This window comes from Lampris incognitus, chromosome 8, assembly GCF_029633865.1.
Source record: "Lampris incognitus isolate fLamInc1 chromosome 8, fLamInc1.hap2, whole genome shotgun sequence".
Taxonomy (NCBI): Eukaryota; Metazoa; Chordata; class Actinopteri; order Lampriformes; family Lampridae; genus Lampris; species Lampris incognitus.
The window spans coordinates 38,282,222-38,298,200 of NC_079218.1; the positions used below are offsets into that span (position 1 = coordinate 38,282,222).

The 15,979-nt window shown below is 43.0% G+C and overlaps 1 protein-coding gene across 1 annotated transcript in view; it reads left to right on the plus strand.

Moving 5' to 3' along the window:
* The window catches only part of rapgef6 (Rap guanine nucleotide exchange factor (GEF) 6), a 242,786-nt gene that overhangs the window by 199,706 nt on the left and 27,101 nt on the right, over positions 1-15,979 (plus strand). Inside the window, exons 19-20 of the mRNA XM_056285284.1 lie at positions 11,448-11,615; positions 12,793-13,008. Of these exons, the coding sequence (XP_056141259.1) occupies positions 11,448-11,615; positions 12,793-13,008 (384 nt within the window). The remainder of the gene's footprint in view (positions 1-11,447; positions 11,616-12,792; positions 13,009-15,979) is intronic.

Below are 15,979 nucleotides of genomic sequence, written 5' to 3' on the forward strand. Positions count from 1 at the left end.
AGATCCTATCCAGCCTCAGCTCTGCAGTGCCAGAGACGACTGCTGTGTGCCGACAAGGTGCATGGCGGATGCTGTACAGAACATTGACACTGGTCAGACATTGGACAGTGGAGGGGCCGAACTTTTTGCAATGGAAACGGGTAAAGGTGACATTGTGAAACCCTACTATGTGTATGTCAGTGTAAATGGTACAAGGGTGAAAATGGAGGTAGACACTGGCGCAGCCGTGTCAGTGATATCTGAAACTCTACTTAAACGCAGGTTTAAAGATGTGAAACTTAGTCCTGCAAATTGTGTGCTGAAAACCTACAGTGAGGAATCATTGCCGTTGATAGGAAAATTCGCAGCAAAGGTGAAATGCAAGGAACGCTCAGAAAAGCTAGAACTACTAGTCGTGAAAGGAAGAGGTCCTGCATTAATGGGCAGAGACTGGATAAGTCAATTAAAGCTAGACTGGTAAGAGTCAACAGAGTAGCTCCTGATACAGTGGATGATGTGTGTGCCAGACATGCATCAGTGTTCAAACCTGAGCTAGGCAAGTTAAAAGGTATTGAAGCCAGACTACATGTAGTTCCAGATACAGTGCCCAAGTTCTGTAAGCCTAGAAACGTGCCTTATGCATTAAGAGTAGCCGTAGAGAGAGAACTGGCAAAATTGGAAGCTGAAGGTGTCATCTCACCCATTAATTACAGTGAGTGGGCAGCTCCAATAGTTTGTGTGCCTAAAAAGGATGATAGTGTGAGAATATGTGGAGACTACAAGGTCACCATCAATCCATGGTTGAATGTGGAACAGTATCCACTACCCAAAACCCAAGATTTATTTGCTAAACTAGCAGGAGGTCAGCAGTTTACCAAATTAGACTTGTCACAGGCTTATCGGCAAGTTCTGTTAGAGGACAATTCAAGACACTACCTAACTATCAACACACACAGAGGGTTGTATCACTACAATAGGTTACCCTACGGTGTTGCTAGCGCCCCTGCTATCTTTCAAAAGATTATGGATCAGGTTCTTCAGGGCATGGAAGGAGTCACCTGTTATTTAGATGACATCTTAATTACTGGAAAAGATACAGAAGGGCACCTGACTAACTTGGAAGAGGTGCTTAGTAGACTTGAAACTTGCAATCTCAGGGTTAAAAGAGAGACGTGTGCATTCATGCAGAACAGCGTTTCATACTTAGGGCATGTCATTGATGCCATGGGCATACATCCAATGAAGGAAAAGACAGATGCTATTCAGAGGGCTCCAGTTCCGAAAAATGTAACTGAACTCAGGTCATTCTTAGCTCTGTTAAACTACTATGGGAAGTTTATCACTAATCTATCTACTCTGATTCATCCAATGACAGCATTGCTGCATAAAGATGCAACCTGGGAATGGTCAGAGAAATGTCAAAGTGCAAAGAAGTCTCTTCAGTCAGATAAATTGTTAGTACATTTTGATGCAGAGTTACATATCATACTAGCATGTGATGCTTCTCCTTATGGAGTTGGTGCTGTAATCAGCCACAAAATGAAAGATGATGCTTTATCAAGATTACCTGTGAAGCCTGATGTAGATGTGGTGTCAAACCCAATTTACAGTGTCTTACCTGGAAGACTTACCTCTTACTGCTAGAGAAATAGCCAAAGAAACAGACAGTGATCCTGTGTTAAGAGTGGTTAAACAGTTGGTGTTAACTGGATGGCCTAAACATGTACAGGATGAGTCACGGAAGCCTTATTTTCAGAGAGAATTAGAGCTTAGCATTGAGGATGATTGTTTATTATGGGATTACCGTGTGGTAGTGCCTGATAAACTAAAAGACAGGCTATTGTCGGAATTACATGAGCACCACTGGGGAATAGTTAAAATGAAGTCCCTCGCCTGAAGTTTATTCTGGTGGCCTACATTAGATGACAGTATTGAACGTGAAGTGAATCAGTGTACTATTTGTCAGCAGCAGCGTAGTATGCCTGCTACCGCACCGATACATACATGGAAATGGTCTTCGAGTCCATGGGAAAGAGTACATCTTGATTTTGCTGAGGACCACAAGCAGATGTTTTTAGTAGTGATGGATGCCTATGCTAGATGGCCAGAGATAGTTCCCATGACCACTACTACTTCATCTAAGACAATTGAAGCAATGAGAAATTTATTTGCAGCTTATGGGTTGCCTAAAGAGGTTGTAACTGATAACGGACCTCAGTTCGTATCACAAGAGTTTGAGTCATTTTTGACTAAAAATGGAGTAAAACACATCAAGTCACCTGCATACCATCCTGCAAGTAATGGTTTAGCTGAAAGATTGGTCCAAAATCTTAAGAAATCCCTTGCAAAGAATAGAGCCATTGGTGGTATGACGCTTGAGCACTGTGTAGCAAATTTTCTGATTGGGTACAGAAACACACCCCATACTAAGACACGAAAGACCCCACCTGAGCTATTTCTGAGAAGACAGGTGCGAACCAGGTTGTGTCTAATCAAACCAGAGTTCTCTCAGAGAATGCAGACCGAGTCTGAACCAAATCTTCCCCGTGTTAGGTCTTTTAAGGTTGGTCCACACGTGTTGGTAAAAAATTACAGGGGAGGGGAGAAATGGTTGAATGGAGTTATAAGTGAAGTGTTGGGTCCTGTTACATACACTGTTGAAGTAAATGGAAATTGTGTGAAAAGACATGTGAACCAGATGTTGGGTGTCAAGGGAAATCCAGATCAGACTCAAATGGACTCTTGTGATAGAGCTTCTTGGGAGATTGATGATTTCAATGCAGACACTGATGTGTCAGAACATCCTGAACCACAGGTTGTGGAAGAACGACCTGTAGAACCACCACCACCAGTTGTGGAAAGGAACACTCGTCCTGTGAGAGACAGACGTCCTCCTGATAGACTGAACTTGTGACTGACATGCAGATTGATTATTAAAAAAAGAGAGAGAGAAAAGAAATCTGTAATGTAATGTATGGTTACTGTTGAAGAAATACTGTACATGGTTATGAGCTTAAGAGCAAAAAGGATATGTTAGAATCCTAGAAAAAAATTGAAGTTTGAATTTACAGGGGAGGAGCTGTGGTGTTCCCAACACAGAATACTAACCAGTGTGGGTTGGTTGGTTTTGAATGTGCACAGACCAATGTGATTGGTGCTGAATGAGGTGGAGGTCAGCTATTAGTTGTTCCTGAAGAGTATATAAGGCAGAATCGCCACCAGGGCGTTCTTTTGGTACTCCACTCTACTCGGGATAGCTAGGTTGTTACAGCGTAATAATAAATATACTACGTTACTGTCATAAGTCTGCCGTGTGCACTTTCCAGTTATCTACTTAAACAGTTTAGAACAGTATTTGTGTTTCATACACGACAGTACTGACCACTGCTTACCGATGTAACAGCCCAGGATATACCCCCTGGCCAGAATAAACCCAGGGTTAAAGTGGGCTAGCCTGTTTTATACCCCGGGTATATTATGGGCTAGTCCAGTTTATACCACAGGGTATTATTTAGGCTAGGCTATGTCGTACCCTTCTAAGACAGATTATACCCCCCACACTCAAATACACAAAATAATCAAGGATACAGTATTCAATTTTGATTTTATTTCTCATGCTGATGACACAACCTTATAAACTATCATACAACAGCTAGTACCGACCATCTGGAACTGTGATTAATCTTAAATAAAACTGAAGCTATAAAATGAATAATAAAATAAAAAGGCTATATTAGTTAATCATATTAATCAATAAAGGGTGCCAAAGCCCCTTTGTTCGCTCTCTATGCTCTTGACATTGTAGCCAATGTTTGGACCGGGTAAATGCAGTTTCTTGTCTGTACCCTGCAAATACTCTGCTGTGAAACTTCTTGCAACTTAAAAGTCTGTGACCATTAGTTGTACGCTGAGGAAGAAACTATCTTCTGAGTATGAAGAACTTTAAACTCAAATAACTACATGAGCTCGGGACTCTGAACCAATATAGACTGCTTGACATAACCAAGGTGCTAAGTTCTCTGAACTCTGAACTCCACCAAACACTAACAAGCATTCAAACAGTCTGAAAATAACCCGATTGCACCGCCTGCAGCTTCAACATACACTCACCGGGGCACGAAACTGAGACTTTGCATTCACACGCTTTGCTGGTCCAGGCCATAGCTATGCTGAGGATACTTTCGGACAGAGCTGGTGTAGAAGTTCAAGAGCTGGTTGTACAGGTTATCATTCATGATGGATTTTTGTTTGGAAAAAAAAAAGAATAAAATTGAATAATACACATGTTGGCACCCAAAACGTCACACTTCTCCTTGTCCTTCCTTCCTCCCTTTATTTTCTTCCTTCTGTTTGTTATTCCTACAAAAACATATTTTATCATTGTAATTATTTGATTACACGTATAACAGTTACTGGGGCAAATTGTCACATGGCCATTCCTATCTATAGTTATTAAAAATATCAAATTAAAGCATTCAATGTAGTTCCATGAGTATTGAGGTGCATGATCAAGCAGAGGTGTACTACATACATGTAAACTTCCAAATCTCTTATCATCTTCCTAGCCTGTTAGCTTTTGGCTAACTAGCAACTGTTTTTAGATCTTTTTAGCTAAGCTAATAAATATTTTAGCTTAAAAACATCAGAAATGATAGCAAAAACTTGCTTTTTAACACATATAAGTTCACGAGGAACCTTTCTAACCTTGATCTACCAATTTGAAGGACATTTGTAGGCATCAACATAGTTTGATTGATAAGTTATCGAGAGAGAGAATTCTACTCACCATGCTTGCTGAAATTACTGCATGTCAAGGGCAAAATGACTTCAGAGTATTGAGTTGCACATACAACTGTCAGAGTTTTGAGATGGTGCCCTCTGTAACCCGGGGGGGGGGGGTATAATCGGACTAAACGGGTATAGTTTGGCCTAGCCGAAAATATACCCCAGTATAGTTTGGCCTAGCCCAAAATATACCCCGGGGTATAAACCAGCCTGGGCTATTTTATACCCCAGGGTATATTTTAGACTAGGCCAGACTATACCCGGGTATAGTTTTGGGGGGGGGGCGTAATCTGGCCTACTACAACAGGAGCACCTCACAAAAACTGCCATTTTGGAGATGCTGACTCAGTTGTCTAGCCATCACAATTTCGCCATTGTCAAAGTCACTCAAATCCTTAAGCTTGCCCATTTTTCCCACTTCCAACACATCAACTTCAAGAACTGGCGGTTTACTTGCTACCCAATGTATCCCATTACTTGACCAGGTGCCATTGTAATGAGATAATCATTGTTATTCACTTGCCTGCTAGTAGTTTTAATGTTTTGGCTGATCGGTGTGTGTGTGTGTGTGTGTGTGTGTGTGTATATATATATATATATATATATATATATATATATATATATATATATATATATATATACACTACCGTTCAAAAGTTTGGGATCACCCAAACAATTTCGTGTTTTCCATGAAAAGTCACACTTATTCACCACCATATGTTGTGAAATGAATAGAAAATAGAGTCAAGACATTGACAAGGTTAGAAATAATGATTTGTATTTGAAATAAGATTTTTTTTTACATCAAACTTTGCTTTCGTCAAAGAATCCTCCATTTGCAGCAATTACAGCATTGCAGACCTTTGGCATTCTAGCTGTTAATTTGTTGAGGTAATCTGGAGAAATTGCACCCCACGCTTCCAGAAGCAGCTCCCACAAGTTGGATTGGTTGGATGGGCACTTCTTTGAGCAGATTGAGTTTCTGGAGCATCACATTTGTGGGGTCAATTAAACGCTCAAAATGGCCAGAAAAAGAGAACTTTCATCTGAAACTCGACAGTCTATTCTTGTTCTTAGAAATGAAGGCTATTCCATGCGAGAAATTGCTAAGAAATTGAAGATTTCCTACACCGGTGTGTACTACTCCCTTCAGAGGACAGCACAAACAGGCTCTAACAGGTACTATTTAATGAAGATGCCAGTTGGGGACCTGTGAGGCGTCTGTTTCTCAAACTAGAGACTCTAATGTACTTATCTTCTTGCTCAGTTGTGCAACGCGGCCTCCCACTTCTTTTTCTACTCTGGTTAGAGCCTGTTTGTGCTGTCCTCTGAAGGGAGTAGTACACACCGGTGTAGGAAATCTTCAATTTCTTAGCAATTTCTCGCATGGAATAGCCTTCATTTCTAAGAACAAGAATAGACTGTCGAGTTTCAGATGAAAGTTCTCTTTTTCTGGCCATTTTGAGCGTTTAATTGACCCCACAAATGTGATGCTCCAGAAACTCAATCTGCTCAAAGAAGTGCCCATCCAACCAATCCAACTTGTGGGAGCTGCTTCTAGAAGCGTGGGGTGCAAATTCTCCAGATTACCTCAACAAATTAACAGCTAGAATGCCAAAGGTCTGCAATGCTGTAATTGCTGCAAATGGAGGATTCTTTGACGAAAGCAAAGTTTGATGTAAAAAAAATCTTATTTCGAATACAAATCATTATTTCTAACCTTGTCAATGTCTTGACTCTATTTTCTATTCATTTCACAACATATGGTGGTGAATAAGTGTGACTTTTCATGGAAAACACAAAATTGTTTGGGTGATCCCAAACTTTTGAACGGTAGTGTATATATAAACACGGCTTCGTTGAATACTCGATTCTGATTAGTTGATTACAGCATTGTACGGTCTGTTAACTCCGGATAGCAAAATGGCTGCTATGAATAACGGAATGACAGACCATTGCTATGGATGCAGTTCTAACGGACTAACAAATATAACAGACTGTTTCATTTAGCTACTACTTTCAACTGCTCCCGTTAGGGGCGGCACAGTGAATCATCCGTTTCCATCTCCTCTTGTCCTCTGCATCTTCCTCTGTCACGCCAGCCACCTGCATGTCCCCCTCACCACATCCATAAACCTCCTCTTTGGCCTTCCTCTTTACCTCTTGCCTGGCAGCTCCATATTCAGCATCCTTCTCCCAATATGCTCAGCTCTCTCCTCTGCACATGTCCAAGCCATCTCAATCTTGCCTCTCTTGCATTGTCTCCAAACAGTCAAACCTGAGCTTTCCCTCTAATATACTCATTCCTAATCCTGTCCTTCTTTGTCACTGTCTTTTCGTCAGTGCCACTGTCTCCAAACCATACAACATAGCTGGTCTTACTATCATCTTGTAAACCTTCCCTTTAACTTTTGCTGGTACCCTTCTGTCGCAAATCATTTCTGACACTCTTCTCCACCCACTCCACCCTACCTGCACTCTCTTCTTCACATCTTCCGCACTCCGTTACTTTGAACAGTTGACCCCAAGTATTTAAACTCCTATGCCTTTGTCACCTCTACTCCTTGCATCCTGACCATTCCACTGTCCTCCCTCTCATTCACACATATGTATTTCGTCTTGCTCCTACTGACTTTCATTCATCTTCTTTCCAGTGCATACATCCACCTCTCCCGGCTCTCCTTAACCTGCACCCTACTCTTGCTACAGATCACAATGTTATCCATGAACATCATAGTCCCTGGAGACTCCTGCCTGATCTCGTCTGTCAACCTGTCCATCGCGATTGCAAATAAGAAAAGGCTCAGAGCCGATCCTTGATGTAATCCCACCTCCCCATTGAACCCATCTGTCATTCCAACCGCACACCTCACCATTGTCACTCTTTCCTCATACATATCCTGCACCACTCCTACATGCTTCTCTGCCACTCTTGACTTCTTCATACAATACCACACCTGTCATATGCTTTCTCTAAATCCACAAAGACACAATGTAATGCCTTCTGACCTTCTGGGTATTTCTCCATCAAGATTCACGAAGCAAAAATCACATCTGTAGTGCTTTTTTGTGGCATGAAACCATACTGCTGCTAGCTAATCATCACCGCTCCTTTTAACCTAGCTTCCACTACTCTTTCCCATATCTCCATGCTCTGGCTGATCAACTTTATACCTCTGTAGTTGCTACAGCTCTGCACATCACCCTTATGCTTGAAAATCAGTACCATTATGCTTATTTTCCACTGCCCAGGCATCCTCTCACTTTCCAAGATTGTGTTAAACAATCTAGTTAAAAACTCCACTGCCATCTCTCCTAAACATCTCCATGCTTTCACAGGTATGTCATCTGGACCAACCACCTTCACACTCTTCATCCTCTTCATAACTGCTCTCACTTCTTCCTTGCTAATCCACCACACTTCCTGATTCACTATCCCCACATCATCCAACCTTCTCTCTCTCTCATTTTCTTCATTCATCAGCCCCTCAAATACTCCTTCCACCTTCTCAGCACACTCTCCTCGCTTGTCAGCACATTTCCATCTCTGTCCTTGATCACCTTAACCTGCTGCACATCCTTCCCAGCTCGGTCCATCTGTCTAGCCAATTGGTACAAGTCCTTTTCTCCTTCCTTAGTGTCCAACCTCTCATTCAACTCACCATACGCCTTTTCCTTTGCCTTCGCAACCTTTCTTTGCTTTACACTGCATCTTCTTGTACTCCTGTCTATTTTCTTCATCTCTCTGACTATCCCACTTCTTCTTTGCCAGCCTCTTCCTCTGTATACTTTGCTGCACTCTCTCATTCACCACCAAGTCTCCTTGTCTTCCTTCCTCTGTCCTGATGACACACCAAGTACCTTCCTAGCTGTCTCCCTCACTATTTCTGCAGTGCCTGCCCAGCCATCCAGCAACTCTTCACTACCACCCAGTGCCTGTCTTAACTCCTCCCTGAACTCCACACAACAGTCTTCCTTCTTCAACTTCCACCATTTGATTCTTGACTCTGCCTTCACTCTCTTCCTCTTCTTGGTCTCCAAAGTCATCCTGCAGACCACAATCCAATGTTACCTAGCCACGTTCTCCTCTGTCACCACCTTGCAGTCTCCAATCCCTTTCAGATCGTGCCTCCTAGATAAGATATAGTCCACCTGTGTGCACTTCCCTCTGCTCTTACACGTCACCCTGTGTTCCTCCCTCTTCTTGAAATATGTATTCACCACAGCCATTTCTATCCTTTTTGCAATATCCACCACCATCTGTCCTTCCACATTCCTCTCCTTGACACCATACCTGCCCATCACCGCCTCATCACCTCTGTTCTCTTCACCAACATGCCCATTGAAGTCCGCTCCAATCACCACTCTCTCCTTGGATTCACTCTAGAATTCTTTCTTCTCACACCCAACTTGCGGGGCATATGCGCTGATAACATTCATCATCACACCTTCGGTTTCCAGCTTCATACTCATCACTCTGTCGGACACTGTCTTCACCTCCAATGCATTCTTCCCTCAGAATTACCCCTACCCCATTTCTCCTGCTATCCGTACCATGGCAAAAGAGTTTGAACCCACCTCCGATGCTCCTGGCCTTACTCCCCCTCCACCTGGTCTATTGCGCACATGATATATTTACCTTTCTTCTCTCCATCATATCAGCCAGCTCATCTCAAGTCTCATCTCCACACTCCTACCCTTCCTCATCTTCTGCTGCCTCTGGACATGTAGTCCCCCTCTCCTTCTCCTTCGCCCTACAGTAGCCTAGTTTCCACTGGGATGCTGCTAGCCAGTAGTACCCGTGGCAGTCGTTGGTAACACGGGCCTTGACCAATCCGGTATGGAAATCTGATGTATGATCCGCATATTTGATTTGGCAAAGGTTTTATGCTCGATGCCCTTCCTGACTCAACCCCCCCCATTTATCCATGCTTTGGACCGGCACTAAAAATGCATTGGCTTTTGCATCCTCAGTGGCTGGATTAGACCATTTCATTTAGCGGAAGCAATAAAATCAATTTTAAATCAATAGTTTGTGTCAAATTATTGATTTCTTTCATAAGTAGCCATGTAATAAGCAGAATAATGTCCAGCAAGCTGGTCATCATTGCAAAATAAACCCTGACAGGGTGCTTGGATCCTCCTGTCTGGATTTATTTCACAATAATGATCAGCTTGCTGTTCATTATCCCTTACTTAGTTTTCCCTGTCTGGTTGAAGGTGTGTTATGCAGTGAAATCAGCTGGTGTAGTGTTGGGCTGGAAAGAAAAGCCACATACACATGGCTCTCCTTGGCACATGAGTATCGTTGAGGTGAACAGGTAACAGAAGACAAAAAAAATGCATGGAGCTAGTACTGATTTATGTAAATGATTAAATTCAATCTGGGACATCTAAAAATATGAAACCATGCAAGTTGTAACCATCCAAGCAAACAAACAATTATTACAACATAGCTATAACTACGCAACAAACACAGATAAACTTGATCCATCAGATGATGGCAGTCAGATATATTGTGTCATAGAGGCCTTTTCCATCTATACTTTGCTCATATCTCTCTCTCTGTCTCTGTCTCTCTCTCTCTCTCTCTCTCTCTCTCTCTCTCTCTCCTTCCCTCCATGCAGCTACTACCTAAAGTTCACACACAATCTTCCCGCGGTCAAATAGTGACAGTGGCTTGGCTCCAGTCCTGTGGCCTAACTCAGTTTCATTCAACACCATGAATTCATCCCTTACTCTCCTACCCCATTCTCCTCTTTTCTTCTCTGCTCCTCTTTCCTCCTCAGCTCTCCTTTCTTCTCCACTCTTGTGTTTTTCCTTTTTTCTCCTCTATTCTTTTATCTTCCCTTGTTTCTGTATTCTTTTTTTCTGATGGGCACGTTAGGATCCCATCAGAAGAGGGAGAAAAAGAGATTTTAGATTAACAAAGATACAAACAAATGATCAAGTAAGAGAACGACACAGTTGGAACCTGTCCCACGATAGAAGTGAAGTTGGATCCCAGGAGGAATATCTCTCGGTCTCTTGCTCTCTCTCTCTGAAAATGTATGACCATGAACATATAGCATGATCTATTAATGCTGTCAGAAAGGTCTGCCTTTATCCAAACTTATATAAAGTTTGTAGACAGGCATTGTGCCCTATTTTAGATGACAGGCTGTTTGAGTAATAGCGCACAGAGCAAGACAGTACAAAACCTGAAAGTTTATTTCTTTTCCAATTACCTCCTCCCCTGGCATCTGTCTGCAACTGATTCTTGTGTTCCCCCATTTGGTAAATATGAAAGATATAGAACCTCAGATCTGCTGCTGAAAAAGAAAGCAAGACAACACATGAGCATCCATCAACAACATCACAGATTTTGATGTTCTTGCTTGGCTTCTTTCCCTTTTTTTTTCTTAAAGAATATCTTGCAGATCTTGTGCTCTCTTTTCCTTCCCTCCCCTTATCATCCTAATCCAGAGACACTGGAGTTGTAGACTCGGATAGTGTTATACACAGAACTTGTTTCGAGCGGTTGGTTTTAATAATGTGATAAGGATTTTCCAATTTTAAGTTGCTTCCTTTTTTTTCTATGTACATCCTATGCATTGAACCCCCCCTTCTCTCGCTCTCTTTCTCGTTCTCTCTCTCTCTCTCTCTCTCTCTCTCTCGCTCTCTCTCGCTCTCTCTCCACATAGGTACTACCTGAAGAACAACATGGAGACTGAGACTTTATGTTCGGATGAGGATGCCCAAGACCTCCTTCGGGAGAGTCAGATCTCCCTTCTCCAGCTCAGCACGGTGGAAGTGGCTGCCCAGCTCTCCATGAGAGACTTTGACCTGTTCAGGAACATCGAGTCCACAGAGTATGGAAGAGTTGTTTTGTTTTTTTTGTGTTGTAGGTGTTATATGTGATTCCATTTGGATTCTACCATTAGGTGGCAAGACCAACAACAAATCAATGCAAGCAATAAAAACAAATTCTAAAAACGAAATGGTGTTTCGAGGACTGGAAATGTGGACAAAATCATCTGGTGGCCGAGGCATCAAATCAGCAGACACACTCGTGTTCTGGCCACTGCCACATTTTTGAATGCAGAGATCTGGGGAGTGTGGGACGCCTGTGTTTCGCTTGCTTTGTTGCATTGAGTACCATTTACCAGCCCCGGCTGACTTTTATGAGACATGTTATGCTTCAGGAACGCTGAGATGTTAGACATGCCACTTTTAAAGTTTCATGACTGTGGGAATGTTAGTGGTGTCACAAGTATAAGAAGATGAGCAAGATTAAGAAGAGTGACTTGTTCCGCGGTTGGGAAAATCTAGTGGCTCTCTTCTCTGTTTGTTTTTTATATTTCACACAGTAGCTCAAATCATTATTTGCATCTTCATATGATAATTCTTTGCTACTCGAATAAGTTTGCACATTTGGAGAGCATAATTTTGTGATGCCCAAAGGAAATAACAGATACAGTTCTGTAGTAGAAAATCCATAAGTGAAAAATTGTCTGTTTGCAAGTAAATAGAGTAAACATATTAACAGACATAGCAATATTACACATATTAACGGATATAGCAATAAAAATAATTTTACAGTCTTTGTGGGTATGTGGTGAAGCACAAGCTATTAGCTCCAGCTGCGTATTAGTATCTATAGTACTTTGTAGATAGTGTACTAATATTAAAGTTTTCTCCTATTGGATGAATTATACATTATATTAAAAAAAAAAGAAGAAGAAAAGACAGGTGATACGAGGAAAAGATTGCAAGCTACCCCTTGTTACCAGAAGTGATAGCGTAGCAAAGTTGAAGTAAGACCAGCTGTGCTAAATGAGCATTTACTGCACAGTCTGATGCCTTTTTGAAAGAATTTCTCAGACAAAATAAACCTTTTTAATGCTTAAATTATTATTATGGGATTTTAAAATTGCTTTAATTCTTCTCCAACTGGGAGAAACTGCCATAGATGTGACTAAACAAAACGAAAATCTTCCACATCATCGCTTTAAACTAAAACATGTACTTGCTTACCTTTTTGGCTAGGTACGTGGATGACCTGTTTAAGCTGGACTCATCGGCAGGGAGCGGCCATCTCAAACAGTTTGAGGAGGTCATTAACCTGGAGACCTTCTGGGTCGCAACAGAGATCCTGAAGGAGCCCAATACGCTGAAGAGAATGAAGACCATCAAACACTTCATCAAGATCGCCCTCCATTGCCGGGAGTGCAAGAACTTCAACTCCATGTTTGCTATTATCAGGTGGGCTTGGGAGGTTGAGAGTGGGCGAGGGTCCACATGGAGGGTGGGATGGGGAAGCGTTGGTGTTTTGGATGGGAAGTGTGGCTGTGTGTGTAAGGTGTTTTTGCGAACACACTTGTGTCCATGTCGGTCTGTCTCTCAGTTTACGAGTACAAGTTTCCCTGTGGGCATGCGCGTTGGCTTGTCTATGTGTTTGTACATGTTTGTGTGCATAAATTGTAAACAAAATGTTTGTGTATGTACACGCTTGTGAATGCACACTCCTGTTCTCTGTATTTCCAAGTGTTCTGCCCCCCCCTCCAATTGTATCCGGCCAATTACCCCACTCTTGCGAGCTGTCCCGGTTGCTGCTCCACCCCCTCTGCCGATACATGTGGAGTCACCAGCCGCTTCTTTTCACTTGACAGTGAGGAGTTTCACCAGGGGGGCGTAGCATGTGGGAGGATCACGCTATTCCCCCCAGTTCCCCCTCCCCCCTGAACAGGCGCCCCGACCGACCGGAGAAAGTGCGAGTGCAGCGACCAGGACACATACCCACATCCGGCTTCCCACCTGCAGACACAACCAGTTATGACTGTAGGGATGCCTGACCAAGCCGGAGGTAACACGGAGACTCGATCCGGTGATCTTCGTGTTGGTAGGCAAGAGAATAGACCGCTACGCTACCCAGACGCCCTTTCCAAGTGTTCTTGCCCATACAAATGTCTGAGAGGTCCATGCAAGCAAGCATACGTTGGCTGTTGTGCATGCATGTGTTCCTCCATACTGTCCTGTGTCTGTGTCCAATAGCATCATCACAGCCCCCCGCAACAATTATTGTACCGAATTATCCAGTGTCCTCCGCACCAGCCAGCCTTGTCACCTCCTCTCACACCATGTAGATTTCACCGGGACAGCCACAGGGCTTTTTCAAAACAAAGGTCCCCTGGCGACAGTCATTATTTGTCGTCGGCGTTGAGCTCTAGGCGGCCTGTGGTTTGGCTTAAGAAGGCTCGCCGGGCCGAGCTGAGGTTCATCTCTGTGGCCCTCATCGTGAAAGGTTGAACCCCCAGGGAAGACGTGTTATAGTGGGTCGTGTGTTTTACAGTCGGCTCGCTAGACTGTGAGTGTCTGTAAATGTCTGTGTGTGGATTTGCATAGAAATAGCAGCGTTTTGTGGTTATGTGGAGTCATGTTGTCCCATTGTGTGTGTGCACTTATGCATATGTTAGTATGCATTTGATTTGTGTTGCTTTTATATCGTTTTCCAATCAGTGTTGGAGGTGTGTGTGTGTAGGCAGCAGTTCTGCTTGCATGTGTTGTCCGTTATGTATTTGTCTTTATGTTGATGTATTTATGGTTCTGTCTTTACATGAATGTGTGAGCCCCAAATTAATATAGGTTCCTTTTACATGTACACGTGCACACAACTTAAAAAAAAACTGATTCTACTGTGTGTATTTGTACATTTGCACAGCAGGTGCCTGCATTGGTGTTTTTCTCTTTGTATGCAAATTCCTATTTTTTTTTTTTTTTTTTAGCAACCCCCCCCCCCCCCCCCCACTACCACCACCACCACCACCACCAATACCAATAGCACTGGGACATTTAACTCACAACACCCCGATGCCAACACATTGATCACTCATAAACTGTCTGCCCAAGACTGTTGAGGGATTACTGTAATGTAACACATGACAGCTACCACACTCACACAGGTGGACAACTACTTCAGTTTTGGCTTTAATTAGTGTTTTTAGATTTATTGAAATAACGACACCTCATGCTCACACACATTTTGACTCTCACAATCACACTCCATAACATCTATTGCAAGGCAGATTACATCACGTGTACTGGCGATGTATTGCCCAGTCTAAAATTTTATTTTATTTTCCCCACGGCGCTGCCGTGGGCTGTGCATCACACATTATGGTCACTCACACATGAGCATGTCCTGCAAAACGTTGGTCCTTCTATTATTGTCACTTTGTGTCTGTGTTTATGTCTGTTGTCTGTGTGCGCATACCAATGAACGTTTTAGTGCTTTTGTACATCAGAGTCTGTCATATGTGTGTGCCCTCACACATATACAAATGAGTGGCCAAATAAGAGCTGCAGTGCAGAGGGTGCCACCGTCTCCCACGTACACTCTTGTTAGTTGTACACATGCATGTATGTGCACACACACACACACACACACACACACACACAAATACACACATTCTGATTGTGTGCATTGTTCCCCCTGTGTGTGCTGTGCAGACCTCAGAATGCCTAATGAGATGTTCTTTGCACAGAGCTGCATCAGTCACACCTGCTTGTATCTCCAGTCAGTGGAGGGAGACTTATTATAAAGGTATAACAATGGGAACTATCAGCCCCACTGCTCACCCAGTGTAGGAGAGAGAGGAGAGGATTTAGAGACGGAGTTCGAGAGGGAAAGTCGAGCTGTGTGGAGAGAGTGTGCGACCGACAGCAAATGGAGACAGGGTAGTGGACGGTGAGAAGGAAATGGAGAGAGAGAAAGAACAAACAGTTTGTTTGTTTCCTGTACTCCTGTTCTCTACCATATTTTATCTATAGTCCCCCTTTCCTTTATGTTCTCCTCTCCTCTCCTCTCCTCTCCTCTCCTCTCCTCTCCTCTCCTCTCTCACTCCCGGAGGAGTATTTTTCTGTTTGTAGCTAATTTGAAGTGACAGGGAGCAGAGTGCAGAGGACAGCTGTCCGTTCCAGCTAGTCACTTTGCTTCTCTGCCTTATTTTTAATCCATTCAAATCACAGCTAACCCAAGTCTCTCTCTCTCTCTCTCTCTCTCTCTCTCTCTCTCTCTCTCTCTCTCTCCCCCCCTCCCCCACCCACCAACTTTCTTCTCCCATCTACTCATTTTCTCTCTTGTACCTCCGCCCTCTATTTATTATGATCCTTCTGTCACCATCCCTCTCTACCGCTAAACCCCTGTCCTTGATTCTTTCGTTGCTTTGCTCCTTTC